We start from the raw sequence: 19,629 nt of genomic DNA, 5'->3' as shown, positions 1-19,629 counted from the left end.
CGTTACATCCTGCAGCGTTACAGATCTGAGAAAACCCATGTCCATTCGAAATCAGTAAGAAGAATTATAGGGTAAAACAGTCTTCTCTTTCCAAATCCTAAAAGAAGGGAAACATTTAAAACGGTAATTCAAAAAAAAAAGATTAATTCGCAACTGATTTTAAAGCCCTGTGATACACGCTAAATAATAACATTGTCTTTTTTTCTTTTTTTTTTTCCAAACGTCACCTCAGAGTGGATCTCCAAGTTAAAAGAAAGCAAAAGTTAGGATAGCTCTACAGAGAGGAGCCGAACACCACTACATGCAGAAGAGAGCTTAAAGTGATTCTTTTTCAGAGGATGGCAGAAAGTCTGCAGACTCCATTGGTTTTCAGTTTCTTTAGTCGAAGTTGAGCGGGTGCCCGTCGAAGTGAGTGAGCACGTGGTTCTCGAACACCTTCTGGTCGCAGTCCAGGGGGAACTGCTCGCTGCACATGGGGCAGATCTTCCAGTGGCTCTCCACGTGTTCCTCGAACTTGCTCTGGTCGTAGTTGGGTGGGAAGATAACCTCGCAGAGCGGACAGCGTTTCATATCCATGCTGTGGGCGGCGGGGGAGAGGGGGAGGAAAATAAAAAGACAGCGGAAGAAGCAGGGAGGAAGAGAGCGCTCGCGTTAATGGAAGTCGAGCAACAAACAGGAGCACCGGCTAATGAGGAACGTGTGTTTGATGCAGGGTGGGTGGCCTGCTCATCGACAACGGTAACACAAAGGGCGGCTATGTTACAGAAGCCGAGTGAGGCTAGGTTATGGCAAACACTAAAACTTAGCGGGAGAAGGTTTGTTACCTGGAGTCAAAGCAGAAGGGGGTTTGTCCATCATTCACAAATGAGCTGCGTGTTTCTGTTCCTAGCGGCTGTTCGTTGGTGTTAACCTTGAAGGGGGGGGGGGAACATAAATATGAAAAGAGAATCAACAGCAATAAATAAAATGCCTACAAAATAACTGCTGATCACTACAGTCACTTCCAACGTTGCCAACTTGTTAACTTTGCGTCATGTTGCAGCCACAAACTACTGCGTCTTGTTAGGATGTTTTACAAGAAACCGACATGGAGCAGTTCACATTTCTGAAGTTAAAAGAAAAGACATGTTTTTCAGTCAGTCCAGTCTAGCCAGTAAAATCAATTTTCCCCAAAATCGCCGTTTCAAGTTTTTTTATTTAAGGAATGTCTCAAGTTTTTGTGAATTCCTCTTTGCAAAATGGTTCAAACTTGGAGCCTGAGTTCTGCCAAGAGGCCAGCTGTGAACGTTGTTTTTCAACTTTTGCCAAACATTCTCAGACAAATTTAGATCTGAACTTTTATTAAGTTACCCTCAACTTAATAATAACCGGAACATCATTAACTGTAGTTCATATTCCAACTTTTCATTAATTTCCTTTATTCTGCTTCTACAATGTTGTGTTTTCATCATCTAAAGCTCTTTGAATTGCCTTGTTGCTAACATGTGCTACACATTTAAACTTGTCTTGCATGTAGGCAAAAATGTTTTATCTTTTGGTCTCATCTGACCAAACTTCATCAGTTTGCCGAGACTCTCCCACAACTTGTGCCAAACTACAACCGGGACATCATCTTCTGGCGGATTTCTTTCAACAACTGGAAAGAAACCAACACTGTACCACTTTCCTTCCTCTTCACAGTCATTTATCATTTTGGCTCGGTTTATTAAATAAAATCCTATAACACATATTGAGGTTTGTAGCTGTAATGACACAAAATAAATTTTTGCAAGTATGGTAGGCAACTACTGGGATGAAATATGAATTAGGTTTTTGACCTAAAGTGCCATGCAGAGGACTTGGACCTCTGTTTTTCATGCAAATCCCGACAAAGCGGTATGGCGTGGCTAAAACAGACGAGAAGCTCACATTGTTGTTTTCCTCTGCCTCTTCGTGTCCTTCTGGCCGGCTGAGGTTGCGGGAGGGCTGGATGCAGACCACGTTGCTGTCCCAGGAGGGTGGGCCTACGGGGGGCAGCTTCAGAGGCTGATCATCTGAGAACTCCTCCTCTGTCTCATCTGCAGACATAATTCAACCACTTTAAAAAAATAAAATCCCACATACTTTTCTAAAAAAAAAATAAATATTCACCTTTTGAGTCTGAGATGGAATAAGGGTTCCCAAAGTGTAGTTTGCTTGGACTCTGAGAGACCAGCAGTGGGGTCGGGGTGTCCTGGGCGTAAGGGACGGGGTACTGAAGAATTAAAGGCACACTGGTCTGGAGGTTCTCCAAGCTGGTTTTCTCACTGGCCCCTTGATCGCCCTTCTTGCTGCTGCTCTTCTGGAGCTCCTAGGGAAAACAAAAGCAGAATTTAAACTATTTTGCACCAAAAAAACCAATAGTGATGTGTCATTTTTATTTTCTGCCCAGAAGCCACCAAGCTGTTTTGGGAATATGATGCAAGGGACCTTTTTTTTTTTTTTTTTACTTCAAAGCAAAGCTTAGTTAACAGCTTTATTAAAGAAAAGAAAATCAATTTTTTTATGATTAGAACCGTTTTGTAATTAATGAGGTCAAGCTAATTGACAGTCTAAACCTCAAATGGTGGGATCCCACCTCTTTGAACAGCATTAGCAGTATTAGGCCTGCCAGGACCTTACTGTGGAGCAAAGCAATGAAACAGACAACATTTAATTTGCTTCTACAATTAGTGGTATTTTATACCCAGACGAAATGGCAGAGAGAAAGCTTTATATTTTAGGGAATGTTTGGAGTGGCAGGAGTCTATAAAAGAGAAAATGAAAGCTGTTACTAACCCCCTCCAGTTTTTCCTTCTCCTTCACGAGTGCAAACGAGTCCCTCAGCTCCTTCAGCTCCCGACCCTTCTCAGCTACTTGACTCTGAGGTAAACAATGGACACAAAACCAAAAGGAATGAAAAGACCATCTTTTCTTATACTTAATGCGCTCCTGACTGAAAAATGTCTCGCTGAAATACAGGCAGGCTTCGGCATGTGACATTAATTGATCACAAGCATAAACGGCTTCCTTTGGCCGCGGCCTGATTTACGTTCGATACTCCTCAAAGCAAAACAACCTGCTTGGATTCTCCTGAGACACTAAGCAAATATCCGCCTGACCCCAGCCAAACCCAGCATTAGCAGTGCGACTAAAAAGGATTCCTCCGAGCCAAACCTCGCTTGTCTCCAGAGCCTGACATAAACAGCAGTAAAACGCCGTCTAACAGATAGGCCGGCTCATAAACAACACTGTCAGAACAACTATGTTCAGGGGGGGAAGAAAGTATCAAAGTCTCGATCCTTGAGCAAGACCAGCCATGGACGCCGATAAAAACAGTCGAGTCTGAAGACCGAACTGCTTTGAAGGCACCAGCGCCGCGTTCGGAGCCTGACCTTATAACGGTCCTCTGCGGCAGCCAGCTGCAACTTTAGACTCTCGTTGGTCTTCAGCTGCTCCTTTAATTTCAGCTCCGTCTTGGCCAGCTCGTCTGCAAACAAGCTGCTGCGCTCCTTTTCCTCCTAAAAGGCAACAGACACTCATCACCCTTTTTTGTTTTTGTCACACTTTGTCCTCTCAGGATTAGAGAACCGTTGCATATTTTGCGCAGAATGCAGACGCATTGCTTACTATCAGCATCTGCTTGCATTTTCTGTATTTGTCATTTCTGTCGGAAGCTTCTCTGCTGATGCCTTTGAGCTTCTCTTGGATGATGGCCTCCAACATGGGGTCAGCAGAACCTGGGCTGCCTGTAGAGACGAGAACACAACCAAAATATGTAGATCTCTTCATTTATCACGGTTTAAAATAAAATGATTGCTTTTATGACTGAAAAGGCTGGGGGGAGAAAAATCAAACGACATAAACTAAGACAGTAAACTACTGTGGCCTTTTCTAAGACATTTTACAGTTTCTATGATAAAACCATCTACTTCTTCCATACAACCAGACAGAACTGGACATAAATACCCGGCACCGATGTGTCTGGACTCCCTGATGCAGGGATTGCGGCGACCTCTTGTGCTGTGCTTTTCCTCACTTCCTATGAACAGCAACACAAATGAATGTTAAAAGAAGGCAGAGCGTAAAAAAACATCTTTAAACCGTCTTTAATCCGTAAACCGAACCCATGTTCGGTTTACGGATAAAGCTTGGCGGCTGGTGTCTGCTGGAACCTACCCCCTGCTGTTCAGATAGTTTGAGGACTTGTTTTTGCAGTCGCTGGCATTCCTTGTACTTCTCCTTGTAGTGCTCTGCAGCCATGAGCAGCCGCAGCTTCAGGTCCTCCACCTCTCTCTGCAGCTCTGCTACAACAGCTGGGTCTGTGCTCGCTTCCTCCTCCAATTTGGCCTGTTTTTACAAAGACGGGAGAATAAGAAGAAGAGTACCATTAAAACGACTGCATGAAAATAGGGTAGGAGTCGAAACTGGTCAGGAAAAGCCTGATCGGCTAATTACTGAACGAAAGTCATTGTCTAAAATAATTTAAATGAAGGCCTGTGACGGAAACGTTCATCCTCACCGCCTCCTTTTTGGCATCTGCCTTCATCTGTTCGACTACGAGTTCCAGGTGGACACACTGGGCCTGAGCTTCGGCCTTGGCCTGGCGCAGGGCGTCCGCCTCGAGCTTCATGTGGTAGAGCTCAGACATGGTGCGATCCCGGGCGCTGGAGGCATCCCTCAGTTCGGCAGCCAGCAGAGAGGACTGCTGCTGGTTGGCCTGGAGCTGATCCTCTTTCTGCCGCAGCTGCTCCTTCAGGGCCTTCATGTCACCCTGGTACAACCACATGTTATTGTCACATTAGACTTTTAGGTCTAGCAGAGGTCTTAAAGTCACTATATAGTAGTTAAATATTAAAAGGCATCATCTTCTACCGTTGATGCTAATTTAAAACTTGGTAAAAAAATAAATAAAAAAAAAAAACAGTCTAGTAATTCATACCAAAGGAGAAACTTTGGCCAGGATTTCTTTGTACTGTTTTTCCTTCTCTGTGAGGCATGCCTGCAGGCGTCCCACCTCTTCTTTGAACTGGGCAATGGTGTTTTCCTTGTTTACATCCACGGACTTTAGCATCTGCAGCTCCGCACTCAGCTTAGTGTTTTCCAGCTCCCGGTTTTTCAGGTGAATCTGATGCGAGCACAATGAGAAATATAAAGAAACAGAACACACACATAGTTTTTTTTTTTTTTTACAACTTTTTAACCTTTTGCCTCGTTTATAAAAACACAAAAATTTAACATTTCAAAATTTCATGCTTTTCCAGACTGAAATTTCTGCAATTTTATTGTAGCTTTTCTAATATACAGAACAAAACTTTAAACGATTGGGTTTTATTACCTGAGTTCAACAAATTACTAAACAACACAATGCCTAACTAGGCTTCTGATTCACACCTTGTGAGTCTTTTTCAAACTCATGAATTTGCTTTGCTTTCCCATTCTCTCTATGCTGTGGTTATCACAGCTGCTAGCACACTTTTTTCTACCACATTTTCTTTCCACTAAATATCTCATAAAGACGCTTGCTTGAAGGACTCTTGGGGTGCTTTCACAACGACCCTATTCAATCAAACTCTGATCCATCGGCCGGTTAGTATGTGGCGGTGGGAATGCATAATCGAACGCTGATGCAGACCAGAAAAAAGTGAAGTCTGAGCCGCCTAAAAGTCTCAGTTCGGTTCGGTTGAAGTGAATTCTGGTGCGGTTTGAAGGCACATGTGAGACTGCGCGTGCAGACTGCAAGTGAGCATCTGCTTCACTGCGCCCCGTTGTTGTGTAGATCAAAATGGAAAATGTCTTTACTGGGATTAATGTTTTTATTGCTCTTAGGTAATATTGTAATTTCATGAGCAACTTAAATTTTGAAGTTTCTCATGAGTTTCAAATGCTAAACACCCTAATCCTCAAAATTAGCATAAAAACCGCTGGAATAAATAACTGAATTACTGAAATTAATTAACATGGATTGTAATATAATTTTAGACATTTTGTCTCGTAAAATCTTGATTGGATTATCCTACTCCAAGTTAAGATTCTTTAACGGTACAGTTTGTGATTTGCTTGGCACCTACGCCAGGCCCAGTCTAATGGCCACAGTGCTAATTTAAACTCATGATTTAAGATCATCCAGAGACCTTTCCCAAAAAGAATTAAGAAAAAAAATGCTGAATTGGTCGTCTTTTTATTTTTCAATAAGTGCCCATTTATCTGTGTTGTGCTAGTTACTAAGATTAACTAAAATCGGAGTGAAAAGCCTTTTATTCCTTTTTTCTTATTTTCAGAAATTCAAGGTTTTAGATTAAATATTGGACACTCGGAGACTTCTTCCACGCTCTACTTTCTTCTGGTTAGACCTATTTGGGTTTTTCAAGACTGCGTCAAACCCCTGCTAATAAATCAAATGTTGTGTGACCTCATTAAAAAGAAACAGAGATTAAGATAGGTTTTAAAATGGTCCTTCGGCAACATCCTCTGTGTGATGGTGCAAGCTAAATTAGATATGGGGGTTTTGGGCTCCATTTCTGTGGCGACACTACAGTATGTGGCCCTCCCACTTCCTGTGGAGCACCCACCACAACACAGGACGCACAAACACCAGACGGACCAGGAGACAGAATAAGGCATGCCCTGTTTAGACTCAAATGTTCCACTACACAAAATTATTCAAAGAGCACAAAGTGGAAAAACAGGAAAGAATTGGGAAAAAAAACAAAAGCTAACGAAGGATGCCTCCAAGTCTGGCATGTCTCAAATTACACAGCAAATGATTTAGAAGGTAAAGCTGTCACCAAGTGTTTTTTTAAACAAACCAGTACGGTGATACAGATATATCTGGCTGAAAAGTTACTTTATCTCATTTTATGTAAATTTTGATATTGTTATTTCTAAAGTTCAACTTTTAAAATAATTAAACATCACCTTGTAGAGTTCCTTCTCATCTCTCTCATTCTTTACGTGAGATTCAAGAGCCTCTTTCTCTAGAGCGACTTTCTTCAATCGATCTTTAAGGCTAGATGAAAAAAAAAAAGACATAAAAAAATTAGTACATATTAATGAATAACGGAAAATTTTGGGGTGTATCCATTCCAAAAATCTGAATTCGTCTTTAACAAGTCACCTGTCCAGCTCGGTTTCCTTTTGAAGTCCCTTCTGTGTGACCCCAATCAGATCCTCTTCTAACTGTACAATCCTGGCCGTGGCATCCTCCAGTCGCCTCTTGACCTCTTCCTTCTCCTCCTGAAGGGCCTGAGACGAGTGTAGCACCTCCTGGGAAACAAACCACCAAATAAAAAGAGGTTGGACACTTGAACTTGTTGATTTGCACAATGGCTAATTGAAATCGTACTTATAAAAGCTACGGTGGGTTTTGTGCCAAGAGATAGAGGATCTAAATGGGTTAAAATCTGAAATAACAGAGTCCGTTCCATGTCTGGCTTTGTCTCAAAAGGTTTGGAAAATGCTTGTACGGCATTAAAATTTACTGTCGTTGAAGTCTAAATCATAAAGAAAGTCACAGCTCCACGTAGAGTTTTTTGAACTCTGAAGATGAATAAAAAAAAAAAAGCAAAATAAATTTTTTACAATTTGCTTATGAGAAGAGTTTTGGGATCTTTATATTCACACCATATAAAAATTTCATATAAAAGTAAAGCAATAAAATTAACAACCACAAAATCTGTAATCATATTTACATCTGTAAAACCTTTAAAACCAGCAGATTTATGACACACAGCGGTACACCAGATTATTACTGACAATGCTCTTAAGACTTAATGTTATGCTATAAAAAGTGGAATGACAACCTTGATAATGCAGGCATTTCTATTTGTCAGAGTGTGATTTACTACTTTAGTGTATTGCTGGTTCGAGTTACTCTGCATGTTTGGGCTGCTTCACTAGGGGGTGCTAGCAGACTGTTTGGCCATAAATTAAAAAAAGGTTAAAACAAGAACAATCGTTTTATAAATTATGTGGTTTAGAATCTGTAATTACTTCAAAGCAAACTCCCAGTTCAGATCAAAGCTAAAAGTGAAGATTTGGTTTCATTAAACTGATGGGAGTATTAAAAATACCGATTTGCATGGAGCTGGCAGGCCTAACCAGAATAAACTTACTTGGATCTCTCTTCTCAGCTGGGCACAGGTCTCTTTTTCTTGCTCAAACTCCTTCTGCAGACTCTCCTTCTCTGCGTCAAGCTGCTCCTTCTCCTGCTGGATGAGGGCCATGCTTTTCAGCAGCTCATCTTTCTCTCTCTGAGCTTCTTCCACTTTTTGCTGCTCAAACAAGAAAAATGTTGAAAATGTTGTCGCTTTTACAGCAACCAGATTGAAAGTCTGCGCAGTTTAAATGAGCGGTTTTATGTGATCCTGTACCTCAAGCAAGCCAGCCTTGGTGGTGACGACCAGAATGTCAGAATTGCATTCATCTTCAACAGTCAGCAGCTCATCCTCGGAAGGGCTGTTTGCACGAAACTGGAAAGGCGTGCTCGCCCCCCGGATCTCCCCTTTGTGGGTCACATAGCAAAACTGGTAGAACTCCCCATCGTCATTGGGGACATAGTAACCTAGGGAAGTATTGCAAACAGTGATTAAAGAAGGACGCAAAGAAATGTAGATTTAATAAAGTAAAAGCAGGTAGGAATTTGCTGCACTTAGCCATTTAGAATAGAAATGTGTATCAAGATGTTACTTTAAATCTAAAATCCCAATTAAGCATGTGTAGTTATATTTATTCTACCTCATATCTGAAGGATTGTTTTACATAAGAGGAAAAATGTGCTGGCACTCTTGGGAAAGAAGCCAAGAGGTTTAAAACTTTCATTTATTTTATTAAAATAACATAATTATATGCAAAAATAGAAAATGTTCCTTTATTTTTTTCCCTTTATTGGTGCCTATACTGTCTGTGCTTTGCTCTACTGGCATTCTGACAGCAAGACAACACTTCATTTTGTCTTCTCCTGAAATGTTTCATAACATTTTTCTTTAAACCATATTGAGATCATTCCAGAATCTATTTCCTCTGAGTGTGATGCCAAATAAAGAGACAAACGCCAACAAAGTTCCCAGGGTGTTTGGACCAGGAACAGCCCACAGCCCCACAGAGTCTCCACCCTACCCAACAGCAGGACGAAAAGCAGGTGTAGAGTGACAACGTCAACACTTCCAGTAACATTTAAGGAAGTCTCCCCAAACTGTTCTTTCCTAAACAATAATAGCTTAAATTATACAGGTAACCTTCCTAATCTTCTTCTCAGAAATTTCTTGTTTATGCTGTAAATTCTGATGCTGACTGGTTGCACAAACAACAACCTATGAAGTCGGCTAGTCCCGATAATAGTCAGCCAATGAGGGACTGTGACTACCTAGCTTAGCAAGTCAGAGTCAGACTGAGCTCTATCCCCACTACCATCTGTCCTTTCACAAGATGTCATCAGCCCAACGCACATGGTTCCGGCCCAAATCCCAGAAGAGTTTAGTAAACTTTTTGTTTTTAAGTTTGTGTTGGTGGGGCAGTAAACGAGGACTTGATGAAACATTAAAGCTTTAAAGATTTTTATCCTCCCTTGAGGACAACATACTGTACATACACCCTTGTTTTCATTACATAATCCAAACTAGTGCTTATATACTCCAACAGGAGTTTATTAATACCTAGAGACCCTGATCTACTTGAATAAGTACAGATAAATCAACAATTCAGCTACATTTATTCTGAAGGAATTTTTAGAAATATTATTTGATCCACCAGTTATTTTATGAAAAATTATGATTTTTAACAGAGGAAATCGGTCTTTGCTATATAACAAATGTACACAACTTAAAGCATTACTTAAAGCTAAGTAGTGTGAGATTTTTCTACAATAAGGACTGATTAATATGACTTGTAGTCATCTCTGCCAGCCAGGTGTGTAACATTCTTTCTACATCTGTAGATCTGTGGAGATAGACTGTAATTTTAGTGCACTTAATGGTTCTGTCCTGAACCCGTACAATCCTCTGACCAGCTCCTTCATATATCTTCATTAAAATGCGTCAGAATTACAGAAAGCTACAGCACGACCTTACCCTGAAAGATCACGGTTCTGTTGACTGCTGTGCCTTCCACGTAGTTCTCTGGGAGAGGCGACCACAAGAATGTGTAATAATCCCTCGCTGTGCTCCAACCAACCTGTGACACATTGAGGGGAATCCATTTAACCAGACGCTCCAACCACATCAGTGCATTATAATAACAATGGGGAACCAACAGTAGAGATTTTTTTACATGAATCTACAGGCACTTCCAAATTATCTCAAGCTGGTATATTGAAGTAATGGAGGGGCTTTTAAATCTATGTTACCATGGCAGCTAGGAACATGTCTACAATTGCAATTTGGCCCTCAAAGAGGAAAGACTACCATAACGCAACCACCTCCCGGAGGTTTCAAGATGCTTATCGTGAAAAGGCCCGAGTGCGGAACTGAAGCAACAACTCACTGTTAACAGGAAGAGGAAAATAGGTGAAAATTTTATACATAGGCAACTTGAAAATGAAAACCAAAATGTAATTATATGTATTTTATGTCTTGTTAACTGATGTCTGCTGAGGAGGGGGGAGGCGGGAGAGCAGAAAATACATCCACGACTTCAGAGTGGTGCCATAAAAGTGTCAAACTGAATCAGTGTCACATTGAGAGGGCTGCTTTTAGGCGTGCACACATGCATCCGCAACAAATCCAGTAAAACCAGACTGCGACACCAGCCTTTGCGACAGAACCAAGGTCAGTCATTTGATGCAAACTTTGCCAAAATTTATAATTCATGCAAGCTGACATAACAGCAGATTTCGATTTTAACTTTCTTTTCCTGACTGGCCAGTTTATCTTCTCAGCTGTGTACAAACAGCCCGCAGCTACAGTGCAGTGTGTTCACGTGAGTCACGGATAGAAGGGCTCTGGAGTTCCCAAAAAAAAAAAAAAAGAGAGAGAAACCCCAATTGTTGCCTGTGCAGCTCCAGCCTCCAGCAGTTAAGAACAGGAAGCAATTAAAACATGTGCCTTGTTAGTGAGTGTCATTACTGAGGGGCTAGCTCTAACCGGTCCACTCATTAGAGAAGCAGAGGTGGTATTTGGGGAAAACTGAGAGGAACTTAAAGCATTCTGGTTAGAATATAAATAAGCAAAAACAGAGACATGGTGTTGAGCTATCTTAAACATGTTTAAATTAGTGACTGGGGGTAAAACCCAGTGAAGAGAACAAGCTTTATATTATAGATTACTTTTTACTTTAAAAACTTTTTGCATTAAACCCGAGAGGATAATGCTGAAGGAGGTGAAACATTGTCAATGCGCCAGTAAGGCTGCATAGAACCAGGAGTGAGCTGTTAATGAATCACACAAAGAGGTCGTCCTTAGAGACAGTTTAATTATAAAGCTGAGTTTGCTTTCTCTGACGCCTTTCCTCAACAACAATCCTTTATGAACCACAGAACCACCAGCAAGTTGCAGTGTGGTTAATGTTCACAGAGTCAAGAGTCAAAGTCTTTGTTTGTCTATAGGCAGACAAGATAAAGCAGGCCATTTACTCACTACTAATAATATATTTAGTTTTTGTTTTTTTATCTATTTAGTAAACTTTTAAAACTGTACAAAAACTGTATTTCTTGTTAAAATCCAGGAGTGCATATTACACAGAATTTTTTTTTTTAAATCCTCCATTTATTACAATCCTATATAATTACAGGGAACAAGCTAGAAAACGTTAAAATACAATGAAAAATTGATCTAGTTGACAGTGACAAAACACTAACAAATCAATAGATTGAATTTTCAACAAAAACAACAGAGACTCGCACGTCAATCGCAGGATTTAAAAGGTTTACAAACCTGTGCTCAGCATTCTGAACAGCTATTGGCTTAAAGATCAAACCTTGAACCTAGACTGAAACAGATTCAACCTAACATAATCCTTTTTTCCTGATCTTTGCATTTGGTTGTATACAAAAGCCTACATGACTTTTGTAAAATGATTTGACAAAAAATACATTCATCATGAGAGTTTCCATCCTTTTTTTCACTACTTTGAACAAGTAGTTCAAAGTACTTGTTCAAGTACTTTGAAGTAGTTCGAACTACTTGTTCGAACAAGTAGTTTGAACAAGTAGCGAACTACTACTTTGAACTACTACCAAGTAAATTTTGCATACTCAAAGATACATCTTTAAGTATGCTAAATAGGTAACTGCACAAAATAAGATAATTTCCAACGTCCGACCTTTAAGCATGGAGAAATAGAAGGCCTGCTAAAGTCCTTATAGGACAAGACTTTCAAGCCAGACCAGATGCAAAATCTAAAGAACTGTTTGTGGACTTGAGAATGACCCCTGCTGACATTCAAAGGGTCACAGTAGACAGGGTGGAGGAGTATAAGTACTTGGGAGTGTACATGGACAATAAAGTAGACTGGTCAAAAAAATCAAAATCCAGAAGGGCCTCTGTTGTTTCTGAGAAGACTCAATGTCCGACTCAACATCTGCCGGAAGTTGTTACAGACATTGTGTGAGTCTATGGTGGCTAGCGCCATCATGTTCGCTGTTGTCAGCTGATGCAGCCTGAGGGTTAAGGACATCAACAGGAAGGCCAGTCACGTCACAGGGGACGAACTAAACTCTCTGGACATGGTGTTCAAGAGGAGAACATTGTCCAAACTTGGGACGATGTTAAGCTAGTCTTCACATCCTCTCTATTATTTGCTGAACAGTTACAGGAGCTTGTTTAGCAACAGACTCAGACTGCCATGATGTAAAACAGGGCAACATAGGAAATCATTCCTGGCTATCACAGTGAAACTATACATGTTCAGCCTATGACAAAAGTCATTTATACCAACAGGTTACCTTAAAGATAATTTAATTCTTACTGTCTTACATAACTAACTTTACATCAGGTGTCTGGTGTTCCAATGTCGAGTAATTTCCCCTTTGGGATTAGTAAAGTATTTCTGATTATCAAAGGGAAAAGCGGAGGACGGAAAATATGGCAAGGATTCCCATCTGACCTGGCAGCAGAAGTGGTTCAATGACAAACGGACATTTGTTGCATTTGCAAGTGGAAAGTATATCAACAACACTTCTGTCAGAATGCTAATCCTCAAATGCCAGCTTGAGATATGAAAGAACATAATGATAGCACACTGAGCTACCTGTAGCTGATCTCTGAAAATTAGTAAAAAGTAGCATCTTAAGAAGGAGAGCTTGTATGTGTCAATAATTTCAACTAATGTTCCAGAAGACCTAACTGTGTTAGCTACACATTTAGCTCTCTTTATTTGTACTTTATTCTCTGCTGTGATAAACCATTTAAAAAGGTATACATACATGAAAAGATAAATCAACTTGGTTTATTACTCGAGTTCCTTTCAAAGACAAACACTTCAAACAGGAAGAGAAGTTCAGCAGGAAGCAAACTAAACAGAGCTGTTAGTTTGTGCTTTTTAACTTGTTGTCAAGTTGTCTAAACTTTCATCTCATCCCTGGTAGATAAAAAGCAAGTTAGTTGAGAAGACGATCACTAAACTTCAGACAAAACTCAGATAAATTACTGCCACTGTACTGGATTTAATGTGTTCCTATAATGAGATCCATGTGGGACACTTAGGTTTGTGGTGAGGGCCAAGACGCTTCACTCCCTCTGACCAAGCTCATCTTTGAAGTACATGTGAATGGCTACACTTGCAATATTTTAGTTTTGTAAGGCCTGACTTAATACTTTGTTTCTATGTTTTAGGTAAATCAAAAATCCCTCTCTTTCCGCAGTGTAAAATTAAGTCATACTCTAAAGGGTAAAACATTGTCTCCAAAATCAGACTTTATTCTTTCTCCCTGGGTTGCAAGAACAAAACTATGTGATTCTTGTAGCCCTGGTTTGAAAGACACATGTAGAATGTTTTTTTATTATTATTATTTTGCTGTGTCTGAGAAATATGAAATATAAGTGATGTTGTGTGTCAGCCCTATGAAGACTTTTGGGAAATTCTGCACATTAACTCTTGTGAAGTATGAAATGTAGGCCAGCAAGAACTTTATTATTGCAGCCTTGACTGCAAGGGTGACTTTCTCCGTTCTTGTGGAGTGTGCATTGGCCTTAACATGTAATTAGATACCCAAGATGTCAGCAAGTTCCAGATTTACGATGCACTAGAAAAGCCTTCAGCAAAGACAAACTCTGCAACAATAATGTTTATTTGCAGCTTATACTCAGTTTTAATGCTTTCATAAAGCAGTGTCGATGGTCCCTCACCTTAAATATACCAACCCAGTCCTTTGGATGTGGTTTGATGAACTGTGTCAGGGTATAGTGACAATCGAGCGCAGCATGGGGCAGGTAACTCTTCCCCACATTCTGGAAGATGACGTGGGCAAAATTTGATGTGTCCATGTTTCTGCTCAATAAGGTCCCATCCAGGAACAAAGCCATATATCATTCAGCAGTGGCTGCACAGGAAAGGACATAAAAAAAGGATTAGCCAAAGGAAAAACTTACCCCAGTGTTGGTGTTTACTGTGACCAGGAGCAGTAAAAAAAAAAAAAGCAAACTGGAACAGAATAAAACTGAATAAAATGTGAGGCGCTAGTGGTTTAGGAAATTGGTTGGACACTATAATGCAACAAACAAGAAAGTTATAAAAGAGGAAGGCAGATTTCATTACGTACATTTATTGTCATTAAAAGGTTTAATACAACACAAACATTTTATCTTAAAATGTTTATGCTTTTGTTAACTCAGCAAGGAGATTAACCACTGTTACTCTGAACTAACCGTTGCAAGATTAAAAGATCCCAATGATCAGCCAATAGCTGATGACATGCTGGACACCGCTGTTACTTTCTATCAGGTTTATGAGCTAAATATAGCCAAACAGCTGCTATAAAGTAACTACTAGCACAACTCATGTAATAACTGACTTATATTTAACATCACAACCTGAGTAAAATTCAGACATTTTACTCGGGCAAACACATATTGAGTCGATACATGTAAAGCTATAGATTAAAAAAAAGGGAATTCAGATGTATTGTTTGTTTTTAATAACCCTTAGAGCTACACAAGAAATAAAACAAAACTTGAAAAAGCCTGGCTTTTCATGATTTCACAAAACTTGGTGCTAGTTCATTATTCTCAGGAAATTTAATTATCTACCAAATTAAATGTCATTGGGCTTAAAACTGTTTTTAAGAAAAGTAGAAGTTGCTTCAATTGTTTTTTTATTTGTTCTTCCGATGTTCGTCATTCATTCCACGTGGTTAAAAGCACTCCTATCTCAGCCCCCATTTCCTAGCGAAAACCAGCTGCTGTTTGTGCTTAATGCATTCAGTTTCTATGTAAATGAAAGGCTTTTACACTGCATATAAAAAGCAGAAACATCAACTAACATTTGGCTTTTCCTACCATGAAAAGCCAAATGTTAGTTGATGTTCCAGAGAAAAAGTACAATTAACACAAAAAGCTGTTGCTATACATCGACTTCTATTCTGATAGAATAGGATGTGAAAAAGTGTTGTTAAGTCCATTGGTCCAATCCAAATCTATATGGTAGCGGATCAATTTTAAAAGTCCCTAATCTCTTTGAAGTAACTGAATATCACAACTTCCTGTCTGAATAAGTTTAAAGGGTTCTAAAAAGAAAGAAAGAAACCAGCAGGGTTGGGATTTTGATGGCATGCATACCTCTGTTTAAGCAATCCCCAAATGGCAACAAAAAGGCCTTCAGTAATTTACATGTCTTAAGTTTTTGCAAATTTTCTTCAAAACTGCCTTAAGAATAGTCAACTTGCTTTCAAACCATAGTCTGAATTGGGCAATATGTATGTAACCATATATATTTGGTGAAGGGTGTATGTGTTTCAGGAGCATATGCAGTTTTTGTTTAGTTATGCAGTGTATATAAATCTTGCAAGCCAAAGCAAGAGAGCAATAAATTAACATTTTGCAAAAGAAGTGGATGATCTGCTAATCACAGTTTCTGACTGGTTAGACATTTTTGTTCCTACTGTATGAGTTGTTTGCATTTGGGCCTTGGTTGATGGCGCCAATTTCATATTGGTGCCACTTAATGATTTCAAACTAAATAATTTACTTTATCTGCACATTTCTAGATTAATTAATGTAGGAATCGATACGGAAATGTTTCCTATTTTAAAATGAATGTTCATTTGTTAGGTAAGATACTTAAAACTAGGCGTGCACCGAGAAATCAACAAGCTGATAAATCTACCCTGATTTCCTTAATTTTGGAAGATTGTTGATCGCCCAATACTTACATGTGAAGCCGATCTGATCTACCTCAGCGAAGGTCTAAAAATCAATGACTGTTTTCTTTTGATCTGCTGTAACAGAGGTTTGACTGACAGACCCGCCCACCATGTCATGTCTGCTGGTTGGTTTATTGGTGCACCGCTAGTTTTAAGTTTGCCATTAGTGATAGTCATCCCTCTGTTGCCAACTGAGCGACTTTCTTGCTATATTTGCACTGTTTCAGACAAAAAAACAATTAGTTACGCACAAATTAAGAATCGCCAGGTCAGGCTTTTTAAAGATTAGTAATCGTGATCGGCCAGAAAACTGTAATTGGTGCACCCCTACTTCAAACTAGCAGTGCACAATTTCAGAATCAATATTTAATTTCAATCCTATTGCCGTTATTGGCAATAATGTAACTGATAATAAACCCTCTCAGTCTTCATGAGTTTTAGCATATGAGAAAGCAAAGGAATACACCTGTTGTGGACATAATGTGCAGCTGTGCTTAAAACAAATTTAGCTATAAAGAAGAAGAAAAAATGTCCATAGCTCACTAACATCACTTGTGATTAGTTTTTTAAAATAAAACATGCATCAAATTTATAAGTACTTAATTAAATTAGAAAAATAAACCGCTTATCTTTAAATCATCACAACTGCATTGCGATATAATCCGCAAACGTTACAATTATCCCAAACCAAAGATGAATGAATTGTATATGTTTCACATTGTAAATCTTTATTTTATATGATCAGTTCATCAATTCCAATGTGTGTATTTCATAAATTGCTGTCCGTAGGAATGATTCATTATGTTTCAGCTTACTTTAAATGGTAAAAAATAGTTATGTAAACTTTGACATCTGAAAAGGTTTTACATGGGATGTTCTGAACTTACAATTACATAAATTACAGGGGACTGAGCCACTTGACGTTCCTCATCATTACAAAATACAATAAAAATGGCAAATATGTCTTTCAATGTTCAAATAAAGGTGGTTGTTTTTTTCGTCTTTGCAATTGAACCTGGCTTTTATCCTTGTGGCACAACTTATATTTAAGTGATGTCCTTTGTCATCACTTAAATACAGCCATAGAAATGTCACCAGTCGGGAATCCAAGGTCTTGGTGCAACATGAAACCTCATTCAGGAATCAAGAAATGTATCTACACTTGTTTAAATCCAGTTTTCATATATATTTCTTTGTACTCGATATAAGCAGAGCTACGGCTTGCCGTTGTATCACAAACATAATCGAGTAACAAAACACATTTAAACGTGCATTGAATTTGCTTATTTTAAACTCTACCATTAAAATCAACACATGATTAGCGATAACGAAGGCTAAAGCCTTAGGGGGAGTTTCCATTTGGGCCTCGGTATTTTTTTTCGACGTAGTTTGGCCTGGGACGGAGAATTGACAAAAACAGACCGCAACTATCATTCAGAGTAGTCACATAATTTCTAGCGTTACAATAAAACCAAATGCTAGAGAAAATAAACATTAAAATGACCAGTTTGTAAGCAAGTTTCGGACAAGGCCTACACAAAACAGTATTCATATCTGGTTAGCTTAGCAATGTAGCTAGCTAGCAGCCAGTTGGCCTTAGCGACATACTTTATGAGACACTTTAACCATTCATCCGCAGGCACGTAGTCTTTAACATCTCAGCAAAACATTTACGTAGTGTGTTAAATATTACGTTTTTACATAACGTCTTTGACAAATAGAAAGCAGACATGTCAAGAAAAAAAGAGCACAGCTATCAGTTGAGTACAAGGTTATAGCTAATGTAAACAGTTAGCAACTTTAGTGGTACCAAGCTACTTTCGAAACGCACTTCGAAAAGCTCACAAAGTTAACACTCGTATCCTTATTCTATTCATAAAATACACACCAAACATACCTTGTGGACATGTTAAACATCAGCCAACATTCAAATGTATCATAAAAACGCAGTTGACGCAGTTCAGGGCTTTCCCGTGTCCTTTTCCTGGAATAATAATAACATAACGTCACTTCCGCAAAGTGTCAGAGATAAAACGTATTACACACCCGACCTACCTACACATAATTTAACTGTTTTCTTACCTCGAAACTCACCGTTTAAGCATTGTTTTACACTACATGACATTTGTCATTTGAACTGAATATTAATAATTCGCCAAAATCTGTAATTTTCTGAACTTCTAAGAACTTTTATTGTTCAAATAAACTGGCAACATAATAAGCTGATTTCCTATTTCATTCATTTTTTAAGTTGTCATGTTTGTTTTTTGTTGCTGTTCTTGTTCTTATTTTTCTTTCTTTCTTTTTTGTGTGTTTATATCTCAGCCAATTTTAAAGAAAACATTTCTTGTTACAATCAACAAGGGAAAATCCAAAATTTAGGGGCTTTCCTACCTTTCAAAAGCCAAGCATTTTGAGTCAAAGAGAAGGTCTTTCACAGCACCTATATTTAAATACAAAGGCACAGTTGCCTCGAAAAAAATGTATTCTTGAATAGAAAAACTGCCTGCGACAAACTGGCGACCTGTTCAGGGTGTACCCTGCCTCTCGCCCAAAACGTTCGCTGGAAATAGGCAACAGCACCCCTCTGACCCCACTAGGGACAAGGGTGTTAGAAAATGGATGGATGGATGGATGGATAGTGTAATCTGTAATGAAGGCTGTCAGCATTTATTTATTTAAATTTATGAGTAACATTTTTTGCTTAGGAATTTATCAATATACAATTCTCACCTGCATCTTCTATACAGAAATTGCTTACAAAATATAACAGATCATTAAAGCTTGTTAAAATCAAATTAGCAAAGAATTACAGTTCAGTATGCATGTGATATATTCCCCTTTATTTTCACAGGGTTTTCACACAAAAATGAAATTTAAACCTGGAAAGTGAATGGTGAGAAGGGTCAAGGTCTACTGTTGATACACACCACTCTTTTCAGAAATGCGTATCTAAAATATCTGTAATTTTATCTGTAAATATCTGTAAATTAAACAAATTCCTCCCACCTTGCTCTGTGATGGTGTATCACATTAGATTCCCCAAAAATACATCGAAATTTGTGTTTGTGATGTAACGAACAGGAGAAAAAGTTAAAGCGGGTTAACCAGAACCAAAGCCGCCAAGATTGGTATCTCACGACTCCTCTTCTCCCTTTACACAAATGACTGTACCTCAGTCTGTGAACTCCTGAAATTGTGAGGTGACACCATTGCTGATCTGATACAAGGCTATGAGAGGCCATGGGCCAAAACTTGCAAATTCTCTTACATGTACTATCAAACTCTCTCACACATACGATCAAACTCTCTAACAGAGTTTGATAGTATGTGCAAGAGGG

At 39.0% G+C, this 19,629-nt stretch overlaps 1 protein-coding gene across 2 annotated transcripts; it reads right to left on the bottom strand.

The window, feature by feature from the left end:
* Positions 1–217: 217 nt before the first annotated feature.
* tax1bp1b (Tax1 (human T-cell leukemia virus type I) binding protein 1b) lies at positions 218–18,315 on the bottom strand. 2 transcript variants are annotated; one of them, XM_028011616.1, is made up of 18 exons: positions 18,186–18,315; positions 14,277–14,470; positions 10,065–10,167; positions 8,370–8,560; positions 8,112–8,270; positions 7,115–7,263; positions 6,916–7,006; positions 4,940–5,125; positions 4,520–4,771; positions 4,177–4,347; positions 3,967–4,039; positions 3,628–3,746; positions 3,393–3,518; positions 2,797–2,880; positions 2,131–2,329; positions 1,909–2,057; positions 825–910; positions 218–577 (listed from the first exon to the last, which is right to left on the bottom strand). In XM_028011616.1, the coding sequence occupies exons 2-18, from the start codon at positions 14,451–14,453 to the stop codon at positions 379–381; spliced, it is 2,514 nt and encodes an 837-aa protein (XP_027867417.1). In that variant the 5' UTR covers positions 14,454–14,470; positions 18,186–18,315; the 3' UTR covers positions 218–378. The 2 variants fall into 2 exon arrangements, with proteins under 2 accessions (XP_027867417.1, XP_027867425.1); XM_028011624.1 differs by lacking the exon at positions 2,797–2,880.
* Between the last annotated feature and the right edge of the window lie 1,314 nt (positions 18,316–19,629).

Source organism: Xiphophorus couchianus, chromosome 3, assembly GCF_001444195.1.
Source record: "Xiphophorus couchianus chromosome 3, X_couchianus-1.0, whole genome shotgun sequence".
In the NCBI taxonomy this organism is placed as follows: Eukaryota; Metazoa; Chordata; class Actinopteri; order Cyprinodontiformes; family Poeciliidae; genus Xiphophorus; species Xiphophorus couchianus.
Note: the sequence above shows the minus strand (reverse complement) of the source record. Positions and strands in the feature narration are given on the sequence as shown.

Bases quoted from the DNA above. Each gene is read 5' to 3' on its own strand.
- tax1bp1b (XM_028011616.1), bottom strand. From the start codon at position 14,453: ATGGCTTTGTTCCTGGATGGGACCTTATTGAGCAGAAACATGGACACA. The intron at 7,007-7,114 runs GTGACTTGTTAA...TTTTTCATCTAG, and splicing joins AAGGAAACCGAGCTGGACAG to CCTTAAAGATCGATTGAAGA. The intron at 3,519-3,627 runs GTAAGCAATGCG...GTTGCCTTTTAG, and splicing joins AATGCAAGCAGATGCTGATA to GAGGAAAAGGAGCGCAGCAG.